The 21,345-nt window shown below is 33.9% G+C and overlaps 1 protein-coding gene across 1 annotated transcript in view; it reads left to right on the plus strand.

The window, feature by feature from the left end:
* LOC145263078 (coiled-coil domain-containing protein 148-like) overlaps window positions 1-21,345 on the plus strand; it is a 415,858-nt gene that overhangs the window by 15,612 nt on the left and 378,901 nt on the right. Inside the window, exon 3 of the mRNA XM_080119947.1 lies at window positions 8,115-8,493. Within this exon, the coding sequence (XP_079976073.1) occupies window positions 8,115-8,493 (379 nt within the window). The remainder of the gene's footprint in view (window positions 1-8,114; window positions 8,494-21,345) is intronic.

The following is a 21,345-nucleotide window of genomic DNA, read 5'->3' on the forward strand; positions in this document are numbered from 1 at the left end:
ATTTAAAACATCAATAAAGTTACAACTCGACTCCGTGGGAAAAGTTGGGAAAACCGGCCATGATGAAAACTAGTAAAGCAGCCCGGACGGTAACTGGTGGTGGTATAAAATTTGAAGGAGAAGTGGTCCTCCCGATAAAATTGAAAGGGATTTCGAAGAAATTAAAAATATTCGTACTAAAAAATAGTGAAAATATGTTTGGAATAGATTTAATTGAGAAATTCGGACTATGGGATAAGCCAATCAATACATTCTGTAAAAAATTAGAATGCTCTTCTCCAACAACAGTAAATATAAAAGACGATTTAAAAGAATTATTTCCTGAGGTATTCACGACTAACTTAGGTCGCTGCAATAAATTCAAGGCCTCGTTTGAACTTAAAGAAAACGCCAGCCCAATTTTTAGAAAAAAGCGAAATGTTCCGTTCGCTGGGTTGGCAAAGCTTGATAAAGAATTAAATAGATTGGAACAGACGGGAATTCTATCAAAAATAGAACACAGCGAGTGGGCAGCCCCCACCGTATACGTAAAGAAAAAGAATGACGAAGTTAGAGTGTGCGCAGACTTTTCGACCGGGGTCAACTCCCTATTAAAAGATCACCATTACCTCCTACCAAGCCCAGAGGAAATATTCACGAAGTTGAATGGGGGTAATATCTTCTCCAAGATAGACTTGAGCGACCCGTATTTGCAAATACCGGTCGAGGAGAATTGCTCAAAAATACTATGCATCAATACGCATAAGGGATTATACAAATACAACCGATTGCCTTTTGGCATCAAAGTAGCGCCTGCCATCTTTCAGCAAGCGATGGACACCATGCTAAGTGGTATTGAGTGCGCATGTGCATACCTGGACGACATTGTTGTCAGGAGCAAATCCCTAGAAGAACATAAGGAACATTTGAAACAAGTATTTACTCGAATACAAGAATTCAGCTTTAAAGTAAAAGAAAGTAAATGTGACTTTTGTATGAGCGAGATTAAGTATCGTGGACACGCTGAAACGAGCGTTAAAGAAATCCATTGGAACACCAACAGAAAAAGCTTTGCAACAATTCTTGCAAGTATATAGGATTACACCACATCCTAGTACACCATCAAACATATCACCAGTTGATCTAATGTTTGCCAGAAAGGTAAATTCAGCGTTTGACAAACTATTGCCAAGGCAGGCAATTATCCGAAACACTACACACACGAGAAGAAAGAAATATAACTCGGGAGATCGAGTATATTTTAAGTGCTACAGAAATAACACATCTTACTGGGAATGTGAAGTAGTGGATAAACGCATTGGTGATTGTACATACATGATTAAAGGTCCACAGAATATACATAAAAGGCACCTAAATCAGATAAAAAACGTCATATCCAAGATGATGATGATACGACAACAGTCGAAGAGGAGGACACCATAGATATCATATACGAATCTTTTAATTTGGGACCGCCTCAAAATGCCCCTGAACCCCGAAGATCAGGTAGGAAAAGAAAAGTGAATGAACCATTAATGGTAAACCCAAAAAGAAAAAGATATTGAAATCTGTGTGACTTCAAATCTTGGGAGGGGGGTGTTGTGGTGGCAACCACTTATTTGCATATGCGAATAACATAACACTATAAATTGCTAGCCTAGGTTGGCCTTGGTGTGTCTTACTCAAATGCCACCGGAAGTGACGCCGAAGGGCGTACATGTCCTCCCACCAAGACTCTCCGACTCGACACCGTCATTTGTACATATTGTAAATATACCTTTTTCTTTAATACACTTATTATTGCGTTATCTTGTTGTTTGCGTCTTCATTGTATTTCCTTACTAATTATTGTTCAACCTTGCAACCACAACAGTTTGCTTTGGTTATTTTGTTTTACGGTATATCAATCCTTTTCAGGTTATTTAATGCTGAATCCAGTTATTTTGGAAATAGGGTTCATGTTGCATCCAGTAATTTTGTAGAAGGTTTTTATTCTTTAAGCTTTTTGTAATTCAATCACTAGTTTGTAGTGTTTGATTTGGTTGCTTTATAGTGGACTAGTAAGGCTACCTGGCATTGCTGTGGGCCGTATAAGACAATGAGAAAAATTTTCAACATACTTGTTATTCTTAGGATAGAGGATTTTTTTATGTCTATCATGTTGCCATCTTGATCAAAAGAATATTTTACCTATCCTAGGAGGGTATTATATGTATGAAATAATTGTACTTTCCCTAGGACAGGAAATTTACAGCACTAGGGCGGGTAATGTACAACACATATTTAAAATAATTTTTTTTTTACATAGGCGTCACCACTTATCAAGGCCGAGAGGCTACTCAAGGATAAATGTTAAAGAGTGTACAGTAGTCAAAAGGACAATATAGTAACCGATAGTAATGGAAGGTTAGAATGTAGACCCTTGATGGTAGAGAAGGAAACATGGTAGTGGGCGGTTTACGTTGGAAGTTGGAGATCCGGGTTTAATCATGTATTTTTTTCTTGAAACTTGTCATGACGGAATTTTGGAGTTTGTGGACTAGGTCGTCAGACTTGCTTAGAGAAGGACAGAGAGAGGAAACTAAGAGAGAAAAAGAAACGAAGATATTTTTGTAGAACATGATAAGGTAAAGCTGTAACAATTACCCACTAATATGGCATCGAGAGGCCCCACCAGAAGCTACTGCATGGTTCAGAATCCATTCACCAAATTGCAATACAGCAGCCCCAGTACTTTGCTCCTGCTTATAGGACAGCCTCCTTAGTGGTTAATCCAAGGTTCGGGTCCCTGACTATCAGGCGGATAACGTCAGCCCAGATAAAACGTTTACCACCAGCACCCTTACTAGTGACATGGCTACAAGGATAGACATAAAAACAGAAAATTTCCGCCATCTCTATCGACTGTTCACGCAAAATACTGCCAACCTAGAATACAACTTTTTCTTCTCCCTTTGTCAGAAAAATCACTCATTAAAAAAATTAGGACTGAGGGACAAATAAAGAGAAGCGAGAGTAACGGGAGCTGCCAATAACGCATCCACAAAGCGTTCTCTACTCTCCATTTACAAAAAAAAATTATTAAGTATTGTACTTAATAAAAGTCCAACTGGCGTGTTATTTAAATGGAAAGTATGGTGATAAATTCACCTCTCACGCACTAACAATGAATACAATTCCCTAATATGTTTATGCAATCAACTTGGTAGATATTATAGACATTTATGACGAGACAACGCTATCATTAAATAAAACAATCAGGAAATACAAATATAAATTAAGTACTGAAATAAAATGTAGTTATTAATATTTGAAATTAAACATAAATATTAAAATAGCAGCCACTTATCTCGAACACGCTTCGTCTCCAGAGTGCAAACTGATTGAAGAGAATTTTAGCTTTAAAAACATCAGCGTTCCAAAAGACTTAACATTTTATTTTTAAATTAACCGTCAAAACAAAAGCGTGATCGCTTTCTGAATTTTGCTAGTGACGTTTTAAGAAATTGCGATTGTAAAAGAACAGCGAGGGGGGGGTCTTCTGAAAGTCAACTAGTGCCGTTATAAGTAAATTCAACATAAAATGAAAAAACAGGAATGGAAGGGGGGGGCGAAAAGAAAATATAATGGTTGAGTCTATGCTATCCTTAAGATCAACTTGGTAGATATAATAAACATTTATGACGAGAAAACGCTATCATTAAATAAAACAATCAGGAAATAAAAATATAAACTAAGTACTGAAATAAAATGTAGTTATTAATATTTGAAATTAAACATAAAATTAAAATAGCAGCCCTTTATCTCGAACACTTTACATAATTTTCTGTTATGCTAACTTTTCTGTATGTCACAGGTAAGAGTTTGTTTGTACATCAGAGTGCTATAGTGAAGAAGCACCTTATTTCTCATTTAAAAGTAATACTACCCGAATATATTACATGATTTTCGGTTTTAGTAACTTTTATGCACGTACAACGTAGGGTTTTTTTTGTTTCTTTATATGAGTACTATACTGCAAAAGTACCTTATTTTTTGGGTAGGATAATGTACAAGTACATCATTTCTAAGATATAGATGAAACTACACGATAATTTTACATAATTTTCTGTTGTGCTTTCCGTGTGTCACAGATGAGAGTTCGTTTTTACATCGGAGTGCTATAGTAAAGAAGCACCTTATTTCTTATATAAATGTCATACAACTCGAATATATTACATGATTTTCGGTTTTGATTACTTTTATGTACGTCGCAAGTAAGATTTCTTTTGTTTTTATATAAATACTATACTGTACAAGTACCTTATTTCTTGGGTAGGATACTGCACAAGTACCTTATTTCTTGTGTAAGATACTGTACAAATACCGTTTTTCTAATTTAAAATGAAAGAAATCAATACTTTTGTGAAGTTTTCTGTTGTGCTAAATTTTCTGTACATCAGGGGTAAGAATTTGTCTTTAATCTGGGTTCTATAGCGAAGAAGCACATTATTTTTCATATGTAAGTCATACTACTCAAATATGTAGCCGGATTTACGGTTTTAATAACTTATGGATGTCACAGGTAAGATATTCTTTGTTTTTTTATGTGAGTACTATACTGCACAAGTACCCTGTTTCTTGAGTAGGATACTGTGCAAGTATCTTATTTCTAATATAAAGATGAAGCTACTCGATCATTTTACATTAGTTTTTCATATGAGTACTATACTGTACAAGTACTGTATTACTTGGATAGAGTTCCTTGTACACATAAATACATTAACAACGTAAGTGAACATTGTATGTGATTTTTGGAATATGACATCTATAGACATATACAAACATATACATTACATATAATTCATAATGATCAGTAAATTAGTTTTGGAGTGGATCCAAGACACAAAAATATATAATCATATACACATAATTAAAATTCATAATGATCGGTTAATTAGTTTAGGAGTGAATCAAATACATACAAATATATAAACATTTTTTGGTGACAAACACATGCAACACAAATTTATAAACATGTACGTATTTTCTTTTTTCATTTAAAAATTATTTTGTATATCCTTAGCGATATCGTTACCAGCCTTCTTTCTGAATCGCACTGAAGGTGGATTCCAGCATAGGTATTCAGTATTCTTTAAAAAAGAGTTCATTTTGTATTTTCTTGACAAAATAAGTCCGAACCTGTTGTGAACAAATAAGTGACAAACCAGTTGTGAACAAATATGTTTTCTCCTATTGTGTTACTCATCTGGAAATGTATAAGTTAAATTCGTTGTTGTCTTGATTTTGAATGCACCAATGTCTCAAGAAAAAAAAAAGGATCATCAAGAGAACATCAGTATCCCTGATCCACACAAAAAAAAAAAAACGATAATTCATAAAGCGAGACATCTCTATTTAATCTTACATAACTAAAGTATACCCGGTGAACCAAGCGCAAAAACGAGATTCAAATAATTGCACTTAAAGTAAAATAATGACTGTTTTTACTTCTCTTTTATTATTATTATTATTATTATTATTATTATTATTATTATTATTAGTAGTAGTATTAGTAGTAGTAGTAGTAGTAAGAGGAGGAAGAGGAGGAGGAGTATATAGAGGTATTACTATTCTTTATTAGTTTCAGTAAAAAGCATAAAATTTCATTAGAAATCTAAGTATATAAATTAGGTTGACGTGATCAGGATATGCCAACATGAACTGGAAGTCCCAAGTGACACATAGAAAAAAAAAAGAAAGAAAATAAACTAATCAAATCTGTCTCTTTGGCCGGCAGCCTGGGCCACAAGGGGACATATTTTCAGATTACTTCTCCCCCTCCCCCCTCCCCTCACATGATGTTAGGTTGGTGTTTATAAAAATGTGTAATCCTCTGCAATATAGACTGTTTAATTCTTTTCCACTGCAAGAACTTAGATACCAAGGTCGGAAAGTGGGATTTAGAAGTTAGCACCCACGGAGAAGAGCAATATGACCTGCAAAAAGTGCCTGAGTGGCATTCCAGGCGATTAGCAATAAACTAACCCTTTCTCAAAGAGAAAAGGCAAGGCCTGGGAGGGTGGACCTCCTAGAACTGCACAGAACTAAACTCAACAGAGATAGGATAATCATAGGAATAGTGTAATCTTTGTTGATTTTGGGGGCCAAGCATAAGAAAGTAAATATGTATAACTTGGAATGGAAGAAACACATTTAAATCATTCTGCAGCTACAGCAAGTAGCTAACCCTTGACGCAATACACTACCCGAAGAAGGGACAGGTACGCCCTAAGATGGAGGACTGCTCTCATATTTGAGAAGGTGCCTCATGGAGCACTTTTTCCTGTCTTCACAGAGTACAACATTGGTTCTATAATCTTGTGAGCGTTGATCTTTTCTTGTCCTTACAGTCTCTTTCACGCAGAAGAGATGTTGTTAACCCCTCTTTACATTGTTATGTTCATGGTAGATGCTCGACTGAGCTCAAATCCATGTTACGCCTTACAAAACATTTAAACCAAGAACTCGTTCGTAGCTGCAATCACAGGAAGCAAGGAGCATTCGTCTCTCCTCCTCTCTCTTTCTCTCTCTCTCTCTCTCTCTCTCTGTATGAAAAATCAAATGAAACTTCCATGAACAAAGTTTCTTTCCCAGAACATCTAAGCCATGAATTTGTTCCGAACCATGGCCATCTCTAAGTCTAATGCTAGCAAAAACGTGATCTCTTGGAAAGCCAATGCCTTTGGTGCTCTTTTCTCTTCCCTGCAACCTCTTTCCTACAAAAGAGACTGTCTCTTCTCTATCGTTATTTTCATGGCAAGTGCTCGATCTATGCTTCTAATGCACGTCCATGACAGGGGTTACTTTTTTAGAGTCTCACACCGTCAATATCGTCCATAAGGAGATGAAACTTTTAGATCATGAATGCGTGAAGTCATCATAGAAATGAATTTGCAATCCCCTCTCATTCATTCGGCATCGTGGGTTCTGTCGCGGCTACAAACAAACAAAATAAATAAATCCGACTCATGTTTTTTTTCTGTTTTAGCAAAAGACGGTTATTACCGTTACTTTCCAAACAATTCCTGCTCTTTTTTTTTACTGTTCATTTCGTCTGCCATGAGATTAACAAAATCCCGCCGTCTCGACACCAGTTTAATAGTATCTCGCTGCCACCACACGTCCATCGCATCTGAAACTCATTTCTTTTTCTCCCTTGGCATTGCATCCTGGATGGCCAAATCCAGCCATTTCTTGCCTTCGACATATTTCCCGGCACTCACTTTGCTTTTCTCCCCGACCACGTGGAGTATTTTTTTTCTTTTTCTTCTGACACAAGCTCGCTCACACTTGCTAATTTGCATACGTGCTCAAACGCTGATGGTGATAATACCTTTGCTAACCATCTATTCTTTGGCTGCTGCTGATATTTTCACATGCATTCATATGCGCTTTGTTACGATTCGAGCTGAATAAAAAATAGGAGGCATTACTTTTGGAACTTCCCTTGTAGATTTGTTTCCTCATTCGATGCTTGTTAAATGCATATTGCATGGATGCATGTTATTTTAGATACGTCCGAGCATCGCTACAAGATGCTCTGTCGGTCGGTCAGTCACACTTAAGCTTTAAACAGTATACTATATCATGTTCATTGGTTTGTCATGCTTCAATTTAAAATAGTATTTTCATTGGTCTGTGATGCTTAAGGTTTTTTGTGGTGTGTCAATCTTACAGATAGTAAAAAAGTTATTCCACTTATTACAAATAATGGGGAAATATGTCTTTCAGTGAGAAGACCCAAATTATACACAAATCATGTACTTGCGGCAGTCGGACTGACGTATAACTACACTCTTTATTTGTTGTATTTATTTGTTCTATTCAGTATATTTTGTTTTTACTAATTACAGAGTTGTGTCTTTCTTCCACCGCCTTATGGAACCACATTAGTCTGTCATCATTAAATTAAAAAAAATTGATTTGTCACGATTAAGATTAAAATGTCATTTTTATTGTTAAACGCACGAATTGAAAGGACGTCTGTTAATTGTCTAAACATCTATGTCTGTACGTCTTTTATTCTTAACTTTTAAATATAATTTTCTCGAATAAACGTATTTTAAAATACCCTTGTTTCTTTATAATACCAGACGGATTGGTGCATCGTATCCTGGATGGCCTTGGTAGCAATAAATACCGACAGGTCGATTATGACGAGATGATGGAGAAAGTTCTTCAGAAGAAATTTGAGGCCAACAGTTCGATGATCAAGATGGGCCGACTGAAGGGTCTGAGTAAGTGCCAACAGAAGGATACAAACACCAAGCACCACCAGGTGGCGTGGCGGAAGGAGATGTTGCGATTGAAAGACATTCGTCACATTATTGAATTGGACATCGCTGAACACATTGTCCAAAATGCCAAAAGCTGTCTGCCCATCTATGTAGATTATGACTATCTTATAGCACAACAAGCTAAGAAAATGACTGCTTTTAAAGAGGGCACGTTGGAACCAGTCTGGAATCTCTGGTAAGTAATTTTTACTTTCTAAATATTTATTTTTGTGGAATTTGCATTATATTGTTATGTTATTGGTTCCGGACATCTTCGCGCCACAGGTTCGAGCCTGCCTGCCTACTACCACTTTTTTTTTTTAAACACCTCTCTCCACATGAGCTGCCAACTGTTGTTTTGATCCCTACCCTCGGAGTTCCTTACTACATCACCTACACACGCCCAAGCAACGTCCCTCCCCCGCTACTAACATTTTTTTTTTTTACCCCTTTCTCCATCCGGTCTGCCTACTGTTGTCTTGAATCTCCCTGCTACTATCACTTTTTAAACACCTCTCTCCACCCGGACTTCCTACTGTTATTTTGCCTCCCCCCACACACCTCTCCTCATCAATGGTTTATAAAAGATGGATAACATCATAAACTCCCGGGCAACGCCAATAGATGTGCTGGTCAATTATTATTATGATTCAGTCCGTAGTCTAAATAGAATGTTAGCTTTTAGAATAAAATATTTGTTTGCAATAAATAAGAATGTTATTAAGCAGATAAATTTTATTGATTATGTAAAACGATCAGATTATGGCCTTAATGTTACGTATATTAATGGGTCTATGAAAACAGAATATTTTTATCATTGTTTTAACTCTCGAGTATATATTTGACACAGTTAGGCACAGTGAATCAAACGAGAACCATATCACTCTATATAAAATCATATAAGATATAAACGGATACACATCCGAGAGTCAAAACCATGAAAAGATTCTACTGTTTTCTTATCCCTATTAATGACGTAATCACAAGAAGATATATTTTTGATACACGTAGATTTTAGTCAGTTGGTAGTTAGAGTTTGGTCGTCGTTAGAGAGAAACAGACAGGAGCCGACCGCTCGTAATGGTTCTGGAAACCCGGGGAAGCTGTGAGTCCAACGCTTATCAAATGTAAAGAACGCAGGGCCAGCATGCAACTTTCCAATAGGGAGACATCTGAAATAAAGTTGCTAAAATACAACCGGAGATTTTTTGGTCCCTTGGTATGATTCCTCTTTGCAGCTTTCCGTCAAAACAAGACCAAAGGTGGACAGTTATGTTTCTCCGATTGCCCAGATATTAAATCCCCAGAGAACTGTTATCCGTTCCTTTTTCTTGAAAGTATATTGCGAACGTTAGATATCCGTTGTTAAACTGTATCCGTTAATATATCGAAACGTATGGACACGAGAACATCAGACTACCATAAAACACTCATAAATGGTATACAGGTAAACATATAAACGTTAGACAATACAAGTCAACGGTTATATACACCCGTTATATAGAGACGAGCATACGACATACCTACTAAAACGAGTCTGGGAAGATAGTCTCACGGCAAGAGAACAGATAATTAACCATTTCTTTCCAGAAAAGACACAACGATATTTCTCTTCACGGAAGAGGAAGTAACGCCTGGGAGAATTGTATAATGATAACAGAACAGATGTTATATCATTGCTTTGAAAGATAATAGATTAGTGTAAAATAGTATTAGTGTAAATATTAAGAGATGGCGCAATACTACATTAATAGAAGCAATAGTTCACAAAGATCGTTCTAAAAGTAAAGCTTCCTATTTGTTTAAGTTGAAGAGCTACGAAGACGCGAGTGATATCATTAAAACGAGCGACCTTTTGTATTCCAGAACTTATTTTTCTGCAGAGTCAACACCATTCTCAATACACCTTTGCCTAGAATTCAATGATGCATATCTGCTTCTGACGCACCTAAATGACAGAGGATACTTTCTAAGAGTCTCACGCCGTCAATATCTGCAACAGAGATAAAATTTTCAGATCATGAATGCATAAGTTCAGTCACCATAACAATTCAATTTGCAATCCCACCAGGTCCGTTTTGAGATGGAATAAAAATATACGAGGCATTACTTTTGGAACGCCCCTCGTAGTTTCAGCTTTTGACAGACATACATATTTCCATTAAAAATAGATAATGCGATTATGAATATAACTTGCCTTTGATTCTGAGCTACCTGGCGTTGGCCGGGACAAATGTGTAACATATTTCTATTAAAACGTCTACCTCTCTCTATATTTCCACATTTCCCGCTTTTTCTCTCCCCCTCCCTGACCCCCTCCCATCCCGTTCTTCTCTTCCTAGCCCATTCGTTTCTGGACATGGTAGATTTTTTGAGGAATGATTTATTTCCAACTTAGTACATAAAATTGCTGAAAACCCGATCCCCTTACCTGAGGAAACGTGGCCCAGTGCCCCCTCCCTAAATGAATACTTGCATTTTTTTAGATACTATTCATCTTGCACAACGGCAATAAAGAATACACTAACTTTTCGGGTTTTTGTTTTGTAGTTTTTTACTTTTAGCTACACACACATAACTGCCCTTTTATAGACTAATAAAAAAATTTTCTAGCATGGTAGATTCACTCATAATATAAGAAAAGTATATTTTATTATAAAATTATTTGTTTAGAAACTATGCATTTACGTACTGTACATATTTAGAGATTTAGTTATGGTTTGAAGCATGACGAAACTCATAAATATACGACGTCACGCCAAAGCTATGATTATTTTGTTAAGATAATGTTTTAAGATCAATTTAGCATCTAAATAGTTCACGTAACAGAACATCGGACTGATGACCTCAAGATTTCGGTTTCAATTTCCGGTCATCGCATCTACTATATTATCTCAAAAAAAGATGAGTCAAAATAAGAAAAAAATCGCTTTGTTTTATTTTATGACATTATTTTAAAAGATTGTGATTAACGGACCAACACAAACAGAAAATACATCTTCTGTCCAAACTTTACAATAAATGCCTTAACGAATCTTGTTTTCCCGACTGCTGGAAAACCGCCTCTGTGGTACCAGTCTTCAAGAATTCTGGTGAAAGAACTGACCCACTAAATTATCGCCCCATTAGCCTCCTCCCGCTTTTCGCCAAAATATTTGAGTCCTTAGTTAATAAAGCCCTAGTCCAGCACCTAACAGCTGCTAAACTCTTGACTGACAAACAATATGGATTCAGGCAAGCCCGTTCAACAGCAGATATCTTAACTGTAGTTTCTGAACGTATATACCGTTCATTGGATAAAACAGGGGAGGGTAGAGCGGTGGCCCTTGATATATCTAAGGCTTTTGACAGGGTATGGCACGATGGTCTTCTAAGGAAAATTAGATCATATGGAATCACTGGAAGAATTCATAACGTAATTAAATCCTTCTTAAGTAATAGAAAAATCAAAGTTGTCCTCGACGGACGTACATCCAAACAATATGACATAAATGCGGGAGTGCCTCAGGGGTCTATCCTTGGACCTCTATTGTTCCTGATATTCATAAACGACCTCCCTGATAATATTGTTTCGGAGATGGGTATATTTGCCGATGACACCACTCTCTATAACAGATATGAGGGGAAAACAAATGAACACATATCCAAGAAAATGGCAGAAACACTAGAGGAAGACCTCCAATCCGTAGTGGAATGGGGACAAAAATGGTTGGTCTCATTCAATGCTGCTAAGACTAAGCTTGTTTCCTTCAATAACTACAAGAAACCTTCTCTACCACCAATAGCAATGGCCAAGAACACATTGCCTGAAAGTACTTCTTTTAAACTCCTCGGCCTAACGTTTACAGGGAATATGAACTGGAATAGATACATTGAGAGCATTGCCAAGGCTGCTGCAAGGAAGGTTGGCTCCCTCTACCGTGCTAGAAAACTACTTACGCCTGCCAGTATCCTATACCTCTATAAGGCAACCATTCGCCCATGTATGGAGTACTGTTGTCACATCTGGGCTGGTGCATCTGCTGCTTGTCTCTCGCTCCTGGACAGGGTTCAAAAAAGAGTCGCAAACCTGATAGGTCCTGAACTGTCATCTGGGCTTCAACCTCTGTCCCATCGACGAGATGTTGCATCCCTCTGCCTGTTCTACAAATACTTTAATGGTCAATGCTCTGACGAACTGCAAACACTTGTACCTCCCCGACGTAACTACCCCCGACAAACCCGACAAGCTACTAAGTCTCATCCCTTTACAGTGGAGATCCCTAGGTGCAAGAAAGCCTTTTACTCCAATAGTTTCTTCCCCAGAACTGCGGGTCTTTGGAACTCCCTTCCGGGATTCTGCTTTCCCAACTGCAATGATATGCAGAAGTTCAAGTGTAATGTTAACAAACATCTTTCTACTCTTCTCCCTTCATAATGACCCCGCTAATTAATTCCCTAATAGTAGCCCCCTGCTTCAAAGTGGCACTGTGCCTTGTTTGGGGTGAAAATTGAATAAAAAAAAAAAAAGAAAAAAAGTAGGTTAGGATTAGTATTATGTCTAGAAAGTATCTATATATATAAATTCGTATTCCTGTCTGTTTGCACGAGCATATAAAAAAATAGACTTTATAGATTCGATAACTCTAGAATGGTCATAAAACTTTATTTTTAAAATTTCGATGTTTGACAAACAGTCCATTATTTCTGTAAAAGTTTGTTGAAAAATTCAAATAAAGTTTAGAATTCAATTAAAAAAACAACACCGTCTTTTTTTTTTAAATAAAACTAATTTTAAAATTTCGATGTTCGAAAAACAGTCCATAATATGTCAATATAAAAATTCTATTTTTGTTTGATAAAAAGAATAAAACAGTTAATAAATACAAAACAAAGTCCATTAAGTTCAAATAAAGCCTGTTTGAATAAAACTTATATAAAAAAAAAGGTTAATTCTATACGGTTTTGATCATCCTTAGATAAAACGTCACTTCCGGCAAATGGCTTTGTAAACAACGGGTGGCATTTTTCGAATACATCGGTAAACACTGTATGTTTTTCGAGCTGAATAAATATGTTACATTGAATAAAAACACAAAAAATATATCCAGTTTGATAGAAAAGTAACTTATCTTGCCTTTGATAACATTTATTTGTTATATATTTGTCTTTTGACAACTTTTTGGAATCTATGTGTACAGTCATACAAACCCAAATATTTTTTTTTAAACAGTAATGAATTTTCCGAACTCAATATTTTTCAATTTTTGAACTCAATATTTTTGCAATTTTTTAATTTTTAAAATCTATCAAAATTTTTCTATTGATTCTATTTTTACGATATTTTCAGGGTCAATGTGAAATTTTATGTTCTTTCCAATAAATCGAATATAATATTTTAGACAATCGTTTTTTTTTTTTAAATTCACGACCCCCCCCCATCCCAATTTTTAAGTGTCTATTAAAAAGTAAATACTTAATTTAGTAACCCGATAGTAAATAATTGATGAAGTTTAAAACCTTTTTTTTAAACCACGTTATTTGTTTTTTTTTTGTTTTTAATGGAACCTTGGTCCTTGCTCCTTTATTTGAAAAAAAAAATTAGGGCTTGAATTACATTTTTCGAGGAATTATATTGACTGCTTTCTTTTTATTTATAGAACTTAATAACATTTATTTATTTATTTCATATGCTAATATTTTTGGAATTTTACAATACACTTTATTACAAATACTTCTGGCAACAGTTATTTATTTAACTCATATGCTAATACTTTTTGGGTAAAAATATTTTGTTTCCATGTTTTCGGAATTTTTTTTTTTTTTACCTTTTTTTATAATTTTTAATAGCATTTTCTTTTTAAATTACAACGTTAATGTTTATGAATATTGAAATAAAATACATGTGTTTATTATTAACAATAATTATTAATATTTAAAATAATGTGTTTATTAATAAAAATAAATATTAATATTTAATATAAAATAAAATGTGTTTATTAATGAATATAAATATTACTATTTAAAATTATAAAATGTTTATTATTAAAAATAAATATTAATATTTAAAATAATAAAATGTGTTGATTATTAAAAATATATATTAATATTTAAAATAATAAAATGTGTTTATTATTAAAAATATATATTAATATTTAAAATAATAAAATGTGTTTATTATTAAAAATATATATTAATATTTAAAATAATAAAATGTGTTTATTATTAAAAATAAATATTAATATTTAAAATAAAATAATAAGTGTTTATTAATAAAAATAAATATTATTATTAAAAATAAAATAAAATGTGTTCATTATTAAAAATAAATAATAGTATTTAAAATAATAAAATGTGTTCATTATTAAAAATAAATATTAATATTAAAATAAAAATGTGTTTATTATTAAAAATAAATATTAATATTCAAATAAAAATGTTTTTATTATTAATAATAAATATTAATATTTAAAGTAGAATAAAATGTGTTTATTCTTATAAATAAATATTAATATTTAAAATGAAATGTGTTTATTATTACAAATAAATATTTATATTTAAAATAATAAAATGTGTTTATTATTAAAAATAAATATTAATATTTAAAATAATAAAATGTGTTTATTATTAAAACGGGCACACTTAAAAAGAAAAGAACCCCCTCCCTAATGCAGGAGAGAGAATGCTCCCTGCTTGATCCCCTTCTTTGGTTGGATGACTGCCACCTCCCTATAGCGAGGGGTAAAAAAAAAACAAATCACCCCTTCAGCCCTTCCCTAATCTGCGTAGCACGGCTCCCTCTTACAGGGAGGGAAGGTCAACAGGTGGAGGAAAAATAGTCAACGCAGGTCATACCGCCTGACCAGCTAAAATCGCCTTTTTATATAAGGCAGACAGTCAGACTATTTGCCTTGAGGGCGGGCTAAGCCCTCCTACACCCCCCCCCCAAGCTGAGAGCTGGGGATACTTCTCTCAGACGGGGTATGGGAGGACAGGGAGACCTTCCCTCTTTCAACTAAGAGATAGATATCCTTTTGTATGGTTGATTGACCTGTCGGTTCCGCTTACTCCATTCGGAAAGAGATCAACCTTACACAAAAAAACAAAAAAAAATATGGGGAGAGGGAAGCCTTCCCGGGCCCCCTTTCTGGGAGGAGAAGTTCCCCGGCTCCTACCTTTTGGGGAGTGCTCAGCCCGCCCTCCAGTCAACCAAATAAAAAAAAAAATTTACCCATCCCACCTTTGTGGGAAGAGTGCTCAGCAAACCTTCTGAGCCACCATAAAAAAAAAGTTTCCTTCCCCAAGATGGGAAGGGAACGAGAAAGGAAAATCCGTAAAAATACATGGTCCACACACGGTCTAACCCCTGGGGATCTAAAATAAACTTCTCATATACACCGACACACACAGACAGTCTGATTGATTCTTTGTTCAACAGATTATAAGAATAAAACACTGAGCCAACATTAACAATTCTGACTTATCATTCATACATGATTACGAAACTTTTCCCAGAAGGAAAAGAATGCGAAATGCGCCATGGAAAAACCCTTTGTGTTACATACATGTTGGAGAGAGTCTTAAAAATAACTGTACAACGCAGGGTATACCACCCGCCTCCTTCAGATTGGATTGGACAAAAATGAAATTAAAAGGAAACGAAATTAGAAACAGTCAGTTCTTTCTTATGCATCAAACAATTACATTTTCTGATATTCATTCAAACTAATTACTGAAAATCAATTATATATTTTCTTTACTAAAATATTACTGTTCTTGATTTCACCAAGTGGTGCGGATCTGTTTTTTACATTAACAATGTGCACAATATTTGAAGAATAAAGATATTTTTGTTTTTGTGTTTTAGGTGGTGAAGGTGATCTGGGGAGTGTTCTTTTTTTTTCACAAAAAAGGTACTTTTCACGAATGGGTATCCAAGAAAATTACAGTATTTTGTCAGAAATTAAGGTTTTCATTGACCACTCTCAATACTATCAGAAATGAACAAAGTTAATTAAACAATCTACACAATACAAACTAACTGTTTTGTTGGCTTTTTATTCTAACTCCAAACTAACCCATAACTACATTTTTCTTTTATTTTGCAAATTTGATTTCCTTTAGTTTATATTGTGTAGCTGAATCAGAAATTGATTTCACTTTTGTCATTTGTAGTTAACATGCTATCAGCGCAATTACTACAGTGTAATCACACATGATCTACCAAAATAAAAACACTTCAGATAAAGTCTTAAATAGAATTCAGTTCCTTACATGACATCTGATGAAGTCAGTACAAACGTTACAAACTAATACTTGAAAAACAATTTGACATTTACTGTACTACAATATCACATTTGTATAGAAGTAGAAATCTGGATACCTATTCTGATACCTAATAAAAGAAAGGACACTTTTTGGGGCGGATTTTGATGATAACAAGTCACTAATTAGAAATTATAATAAACATTCAAATAATTTAAGAATTTTACCAAACAATTCAATATTGATACATTATAAGAAACATTTCCAGTGCTTTTCTCTTTTTAGCAATAGTTGGTTGATAATTAGAGGTCTAAACGAACCCTATACTATGCTTTACTTTGTTTTGTATATATATTTTGTATTGTGTGGAATTAACAAAGATTCATATGCAGGAATCTGTTGATACATTCCAAGAATCCCAATGCGACCAACAAACTTGAAAGACTACAATTTCTTTTTACTATGACCAATAAGAAAGCTCAAGGACTAAGTTGTTGGACTCATCCTGATCACCATTTTAAATTATTGTTAACAGTAAGTTTAACATTTTAAGTACAGAATAATATTTCTTTTGATATTTATAAATTACTATTTTCTGTGACAGATGTTACTTTTTCAATATTGATTGTACCCTCTTTTGTGTTTTTACATTTTGCATACAATAATATTAAGCACATCATACCAAGACCACTATTTCAGCATCTAATAAACTGCCTACCAAGACCAATGTTTTCAAGTGACAATGGAGAGTATTCATGTTATGTTTCACACTTTTATGTTTTGAAATATTTTGCTGCTTAATATCGAATTCAGCAGATGTTTACTTTGTTTTGTGTATATACTTTATATTAGGTAGAATAAACAAAACTTAATTTCGCTACCATCATTATTTGTAGTGACATGCACTGTTAACATAAATAAAATCACTGGTGACAATCCCTGATACCTGTTTCGTATAAGCACCAAATAACTATGATAATGTGTTATTGTTGATACATTATAATAAACATTTCCATTGACTGGTCGTTTGCTTAGTTTAGGTTTACATCATTTTTTCACAATGTTTCTCTACTTGCTTTCAGCATGAGAGCAGATCATATTCTACACATGTTTCATGCATATCACACAAACTTATAATATTTGATCAACATTTGACTAACAATTTTACAAAAAACACCTACCACCTTAAGGGGGCTAAAGGTAAGGCTCCCCACATAACCATAAAAGAAAGCCGCCCCCCCTTACAGTGGGAAAGAGCTCCCTTCCCATTCTGGAGCAGAGAAGGGGCAAGGAAAACTCTTAAACATAAATGGTCAACGGAGGGTATACACCCTGGGAAACTAAAAGAGCCTTTTTATACACACCATAAGATGGCAAAACTTAAAAAGATAAAGAGAGCTATAGCAAGCTGGTCTAATAAACAGGTTTACACTACACTCAAGTTTACTTCAGACCCCTATTTCCTCCGTGCGAATAAGGTCATGACCCCCCGTCCCCAAGTGCAGGGAGGTTGCCCATCTCTCCTCCGGGCAAACTTAAAAAAAAAAATACTCCCTCCCTAAGGCAAGAGAGGGTAGACTTCCTGCCCCATCCCCTTAGTTGGTTGGATGATCAGTCACCTCCCTATACCGAGGGGTAAAAAATAAAAGCAAATCACCCCTTCAGCCCTTCCCTATTTTATATTGGGTAGAATTAACAAAACTTAATTTCGCTACCATCATTATTTTTAGTGACATGCACTGTTAACATAAATAAAATCACTGGTGACAATCTTTGATACCTGTTTCGTATAAGCACCAAATAACTATCACTATTTCGATTTGCTGTACATGTTTCCTATTACTTGGAAACCAGATTTTTTAAAAATCCCATTTTTTTTTCACTCTGAGAATTTTCATTATATTTCTTTGACAAACGATTTGTTTTCAATGAACTTCAGCACATGATTGTTACTGCTTTTTCCCCTTTTGTCTTATATATTTTTTTTTAAGGTGGTGAAGGTGATCCGGGGAGTGTTTTTTTTTTTTTTTTTTTCAAAAAAGGTACTTTTTACGAATGGGTATCCGAGAAACATTCAGTATTTTGTCAGAAATTAAGATTTTCATTGACGACTCTCAATACTATCAGAAATGAACAATCTACACAATACAAACTAACTGTTTTGTTGGCTTTTTATTCTAACTCCAAACTAACCCATAACTACATATTTCTTTTATTTTGCAAATTTGATTTCCTTTAGTTTATATTGTGTAGCTGAATAAGAAATTGATTTAACTTTTGTCATTTGTAATTAACATGATTTCAGCGCAATTACTACAGCGTAATCACACATGATATACCAAAATACAAACACTTCAGATAAAGTCTTCTTACATAGAATTCAGTTTCTTACATGACATCTGATGAAGTCAGTACAAACGTTACAAACTAATACTTGAAAAACAATTTGACATTTACTGTACTACAATATCATATTTGTATAGAAGTAGAAATCTGGATACCTATTCTGATACCTAATAAAAGAAAGGACACTCTTCGGGGCGGATTTTGATGATAACAAGTCACTAATAAGAAATTATAATAAACATTGAAATAATTTAAGAATTTTACCAAAATAAAATTGCATGGTAATCACCCAATTTCTGCCACAAAATTTTGATTGGCAGAACTCATAAACAGAAAATATATATTTTCTAATTTCATCTTTTTTTTTTACATAATCTGATTTGATGTTTTCCTTAATATTCAAATCACTATTTTTTTGCTGCTTAATATCAAATACAGCAAATGAGTTATTTTTTATGCATCAAACAATTACATTTTCTCATTCATCCAAACTAATCACTGAACATCAATTTCATATTTTCTTCACTAAAATATTACTGTGCTTGATGTCATCAAGTGGAGCGGATCATTTTTTTTCATTTGTTCACACATTTTTCCAATTTATATATATTTTGTCTAAGATTCCTAGCCTATGTCATTGCATACCAATCTGTTTATTAAAAGTTAAGGTTCACTGTAAACACATATGTTACACCAAAATAAAAACGCTTCAGATAATGTCTTGATATTCAATTCAGTTTCTCACATGACATCTTATGAAGTTAGTAGAAATGTTACAGACTTTTGAATCTCAAACACTTTCAATACTGTGCACTGATATTTTCTTTTTTGGAATATAAGCAAATTCATGCTTTTTTTTTACAAACGCCAACAAATGTCACATTTTGTAGCAATGTACTGAAACAATTATAAAAATAGGTATCTAGGAAAAGGCCACTACATATGTTATAAATTCCAAATTTCCACAACCTGGCAAATACTGGTACACGCTAGCAAATTTAGATTTGCAATTACAGAATATGATTCTAATTTTTTCCTTTGCTCTTTATTCTAACATTACACTAAGTTTACTGTGTTATTTCGCTACAGTTGATATTGTGTAGAACAATAAGAAAATCATAGTGAACAATGCATTCAACAAAATTTCACACAAATTTCTAGATACCTATATCTAATAAGTTCAAAAGAAAGGACACACTTAGGGAGGTATTTTGGTGGTCAAGTCACTAAATAGAGATTAGCTGGTTTCCCGGCATAGCCCAGGATGTAATAAAGATTGACTGAAATACATGTTCTAGCTGGTTTCTAGGCGTTGCCAGGGATGTAATATAGACACATTATGTTGTATATTACCTGTTCTCTTCTCCCTAAGGTAAAACAATTTCATATACATGCTGTAAATTACCTACGCTAGGGATAAAACATGAACAATACCAGTCCTAGGGTAGATAAAACAAATAATACATAGAGATGAAAGATTCCTCTCCCCTAAGAATAAAACATATATTCAATATCTGCTTTTCTTTTTTCATTGTTTATACGGTCCCGAGCAACGCCGGGTAACCCTGCTAGTTCCTATATATACTATGATTATTGCAAAATATAAGATTAAAGAGGTGACGTCATTTGCATATTACGTTAAGGAAAATCGACTTGATTAAATAGCGGTGTATTAGTTATTGTTTATAGGGAGAGAATTATTTTAAGTGTTCTATTTAAGTTTGTTATTTAAATTTGATTTATATTGATAACATATTTAATTTATTTTATTTTTACCGACATCGACTTCTTTTATGAATCGGGTTGAGTTAGTTCCCTTAGGCATGAACGGAGTTCTTTTTTTGTTTTTGTTTTCTTTTTCGGCGGATATTATAATAAAATTAAAAACTTTCAAGGATTATTTTTGGAATTAGTTTAAATAAAATAATTTCCGTGATTTCGCAATCAACGTTGTGGTCCAGTAAATTTTTGTTTTAAAATAAACAAACGATTCAATGCAACTACGATTCTTTATTTAAAACAAAAACATTTTCAATTACGTTTTTTAACAGTGTTTTTCTTCACATTTTTTTGACATCGTAACTAATTTTTTTTCCTTTTAATAACACAATAAGTCATAACTCATCATTTTTATAACATAAACATTTGGTTCACACAAATTCTACTTTGGTATTTTTTGAAATTGAATTATTTACAGTTTGTTTTCATTGCAACAGACCGTAAAAACCAATCTTCCTAAACTGAGGCAGTATAAAAGAAATTCGCTTAAACTGGAATATAGTCATAACAAGGTGCTCAATATCCGAAGAATAACTTCTCTTTGTATCTGGTGGAGACTTTGTCACGTACTTCTTTTTCTGGGGGGGGGATTACATTTTCGTGATTTCATTGGTTCTTTTATTTTTGAAGTTTTTGTTGGGGTAACGATGGAGTTGGCATATAATAATGAAAAACTGCT

The sequence above is a fragment of the Euprymna scolopes genome, chromosome 38, assembly GCF_053919585.1.
Source record: "Euprymna scolopes isolate OS-2025 chromosome 38, ASM5391958v1, whole genome shotgun sequence".
In the NCBI taxonomy this organism is placed as follows: domain Eukaryota; kingdom Metazoa; phylum Mollusca; class Cephalopoda; order Sepiida; family Sepiolidae; genus Euprymna; species Euprymna scolopes.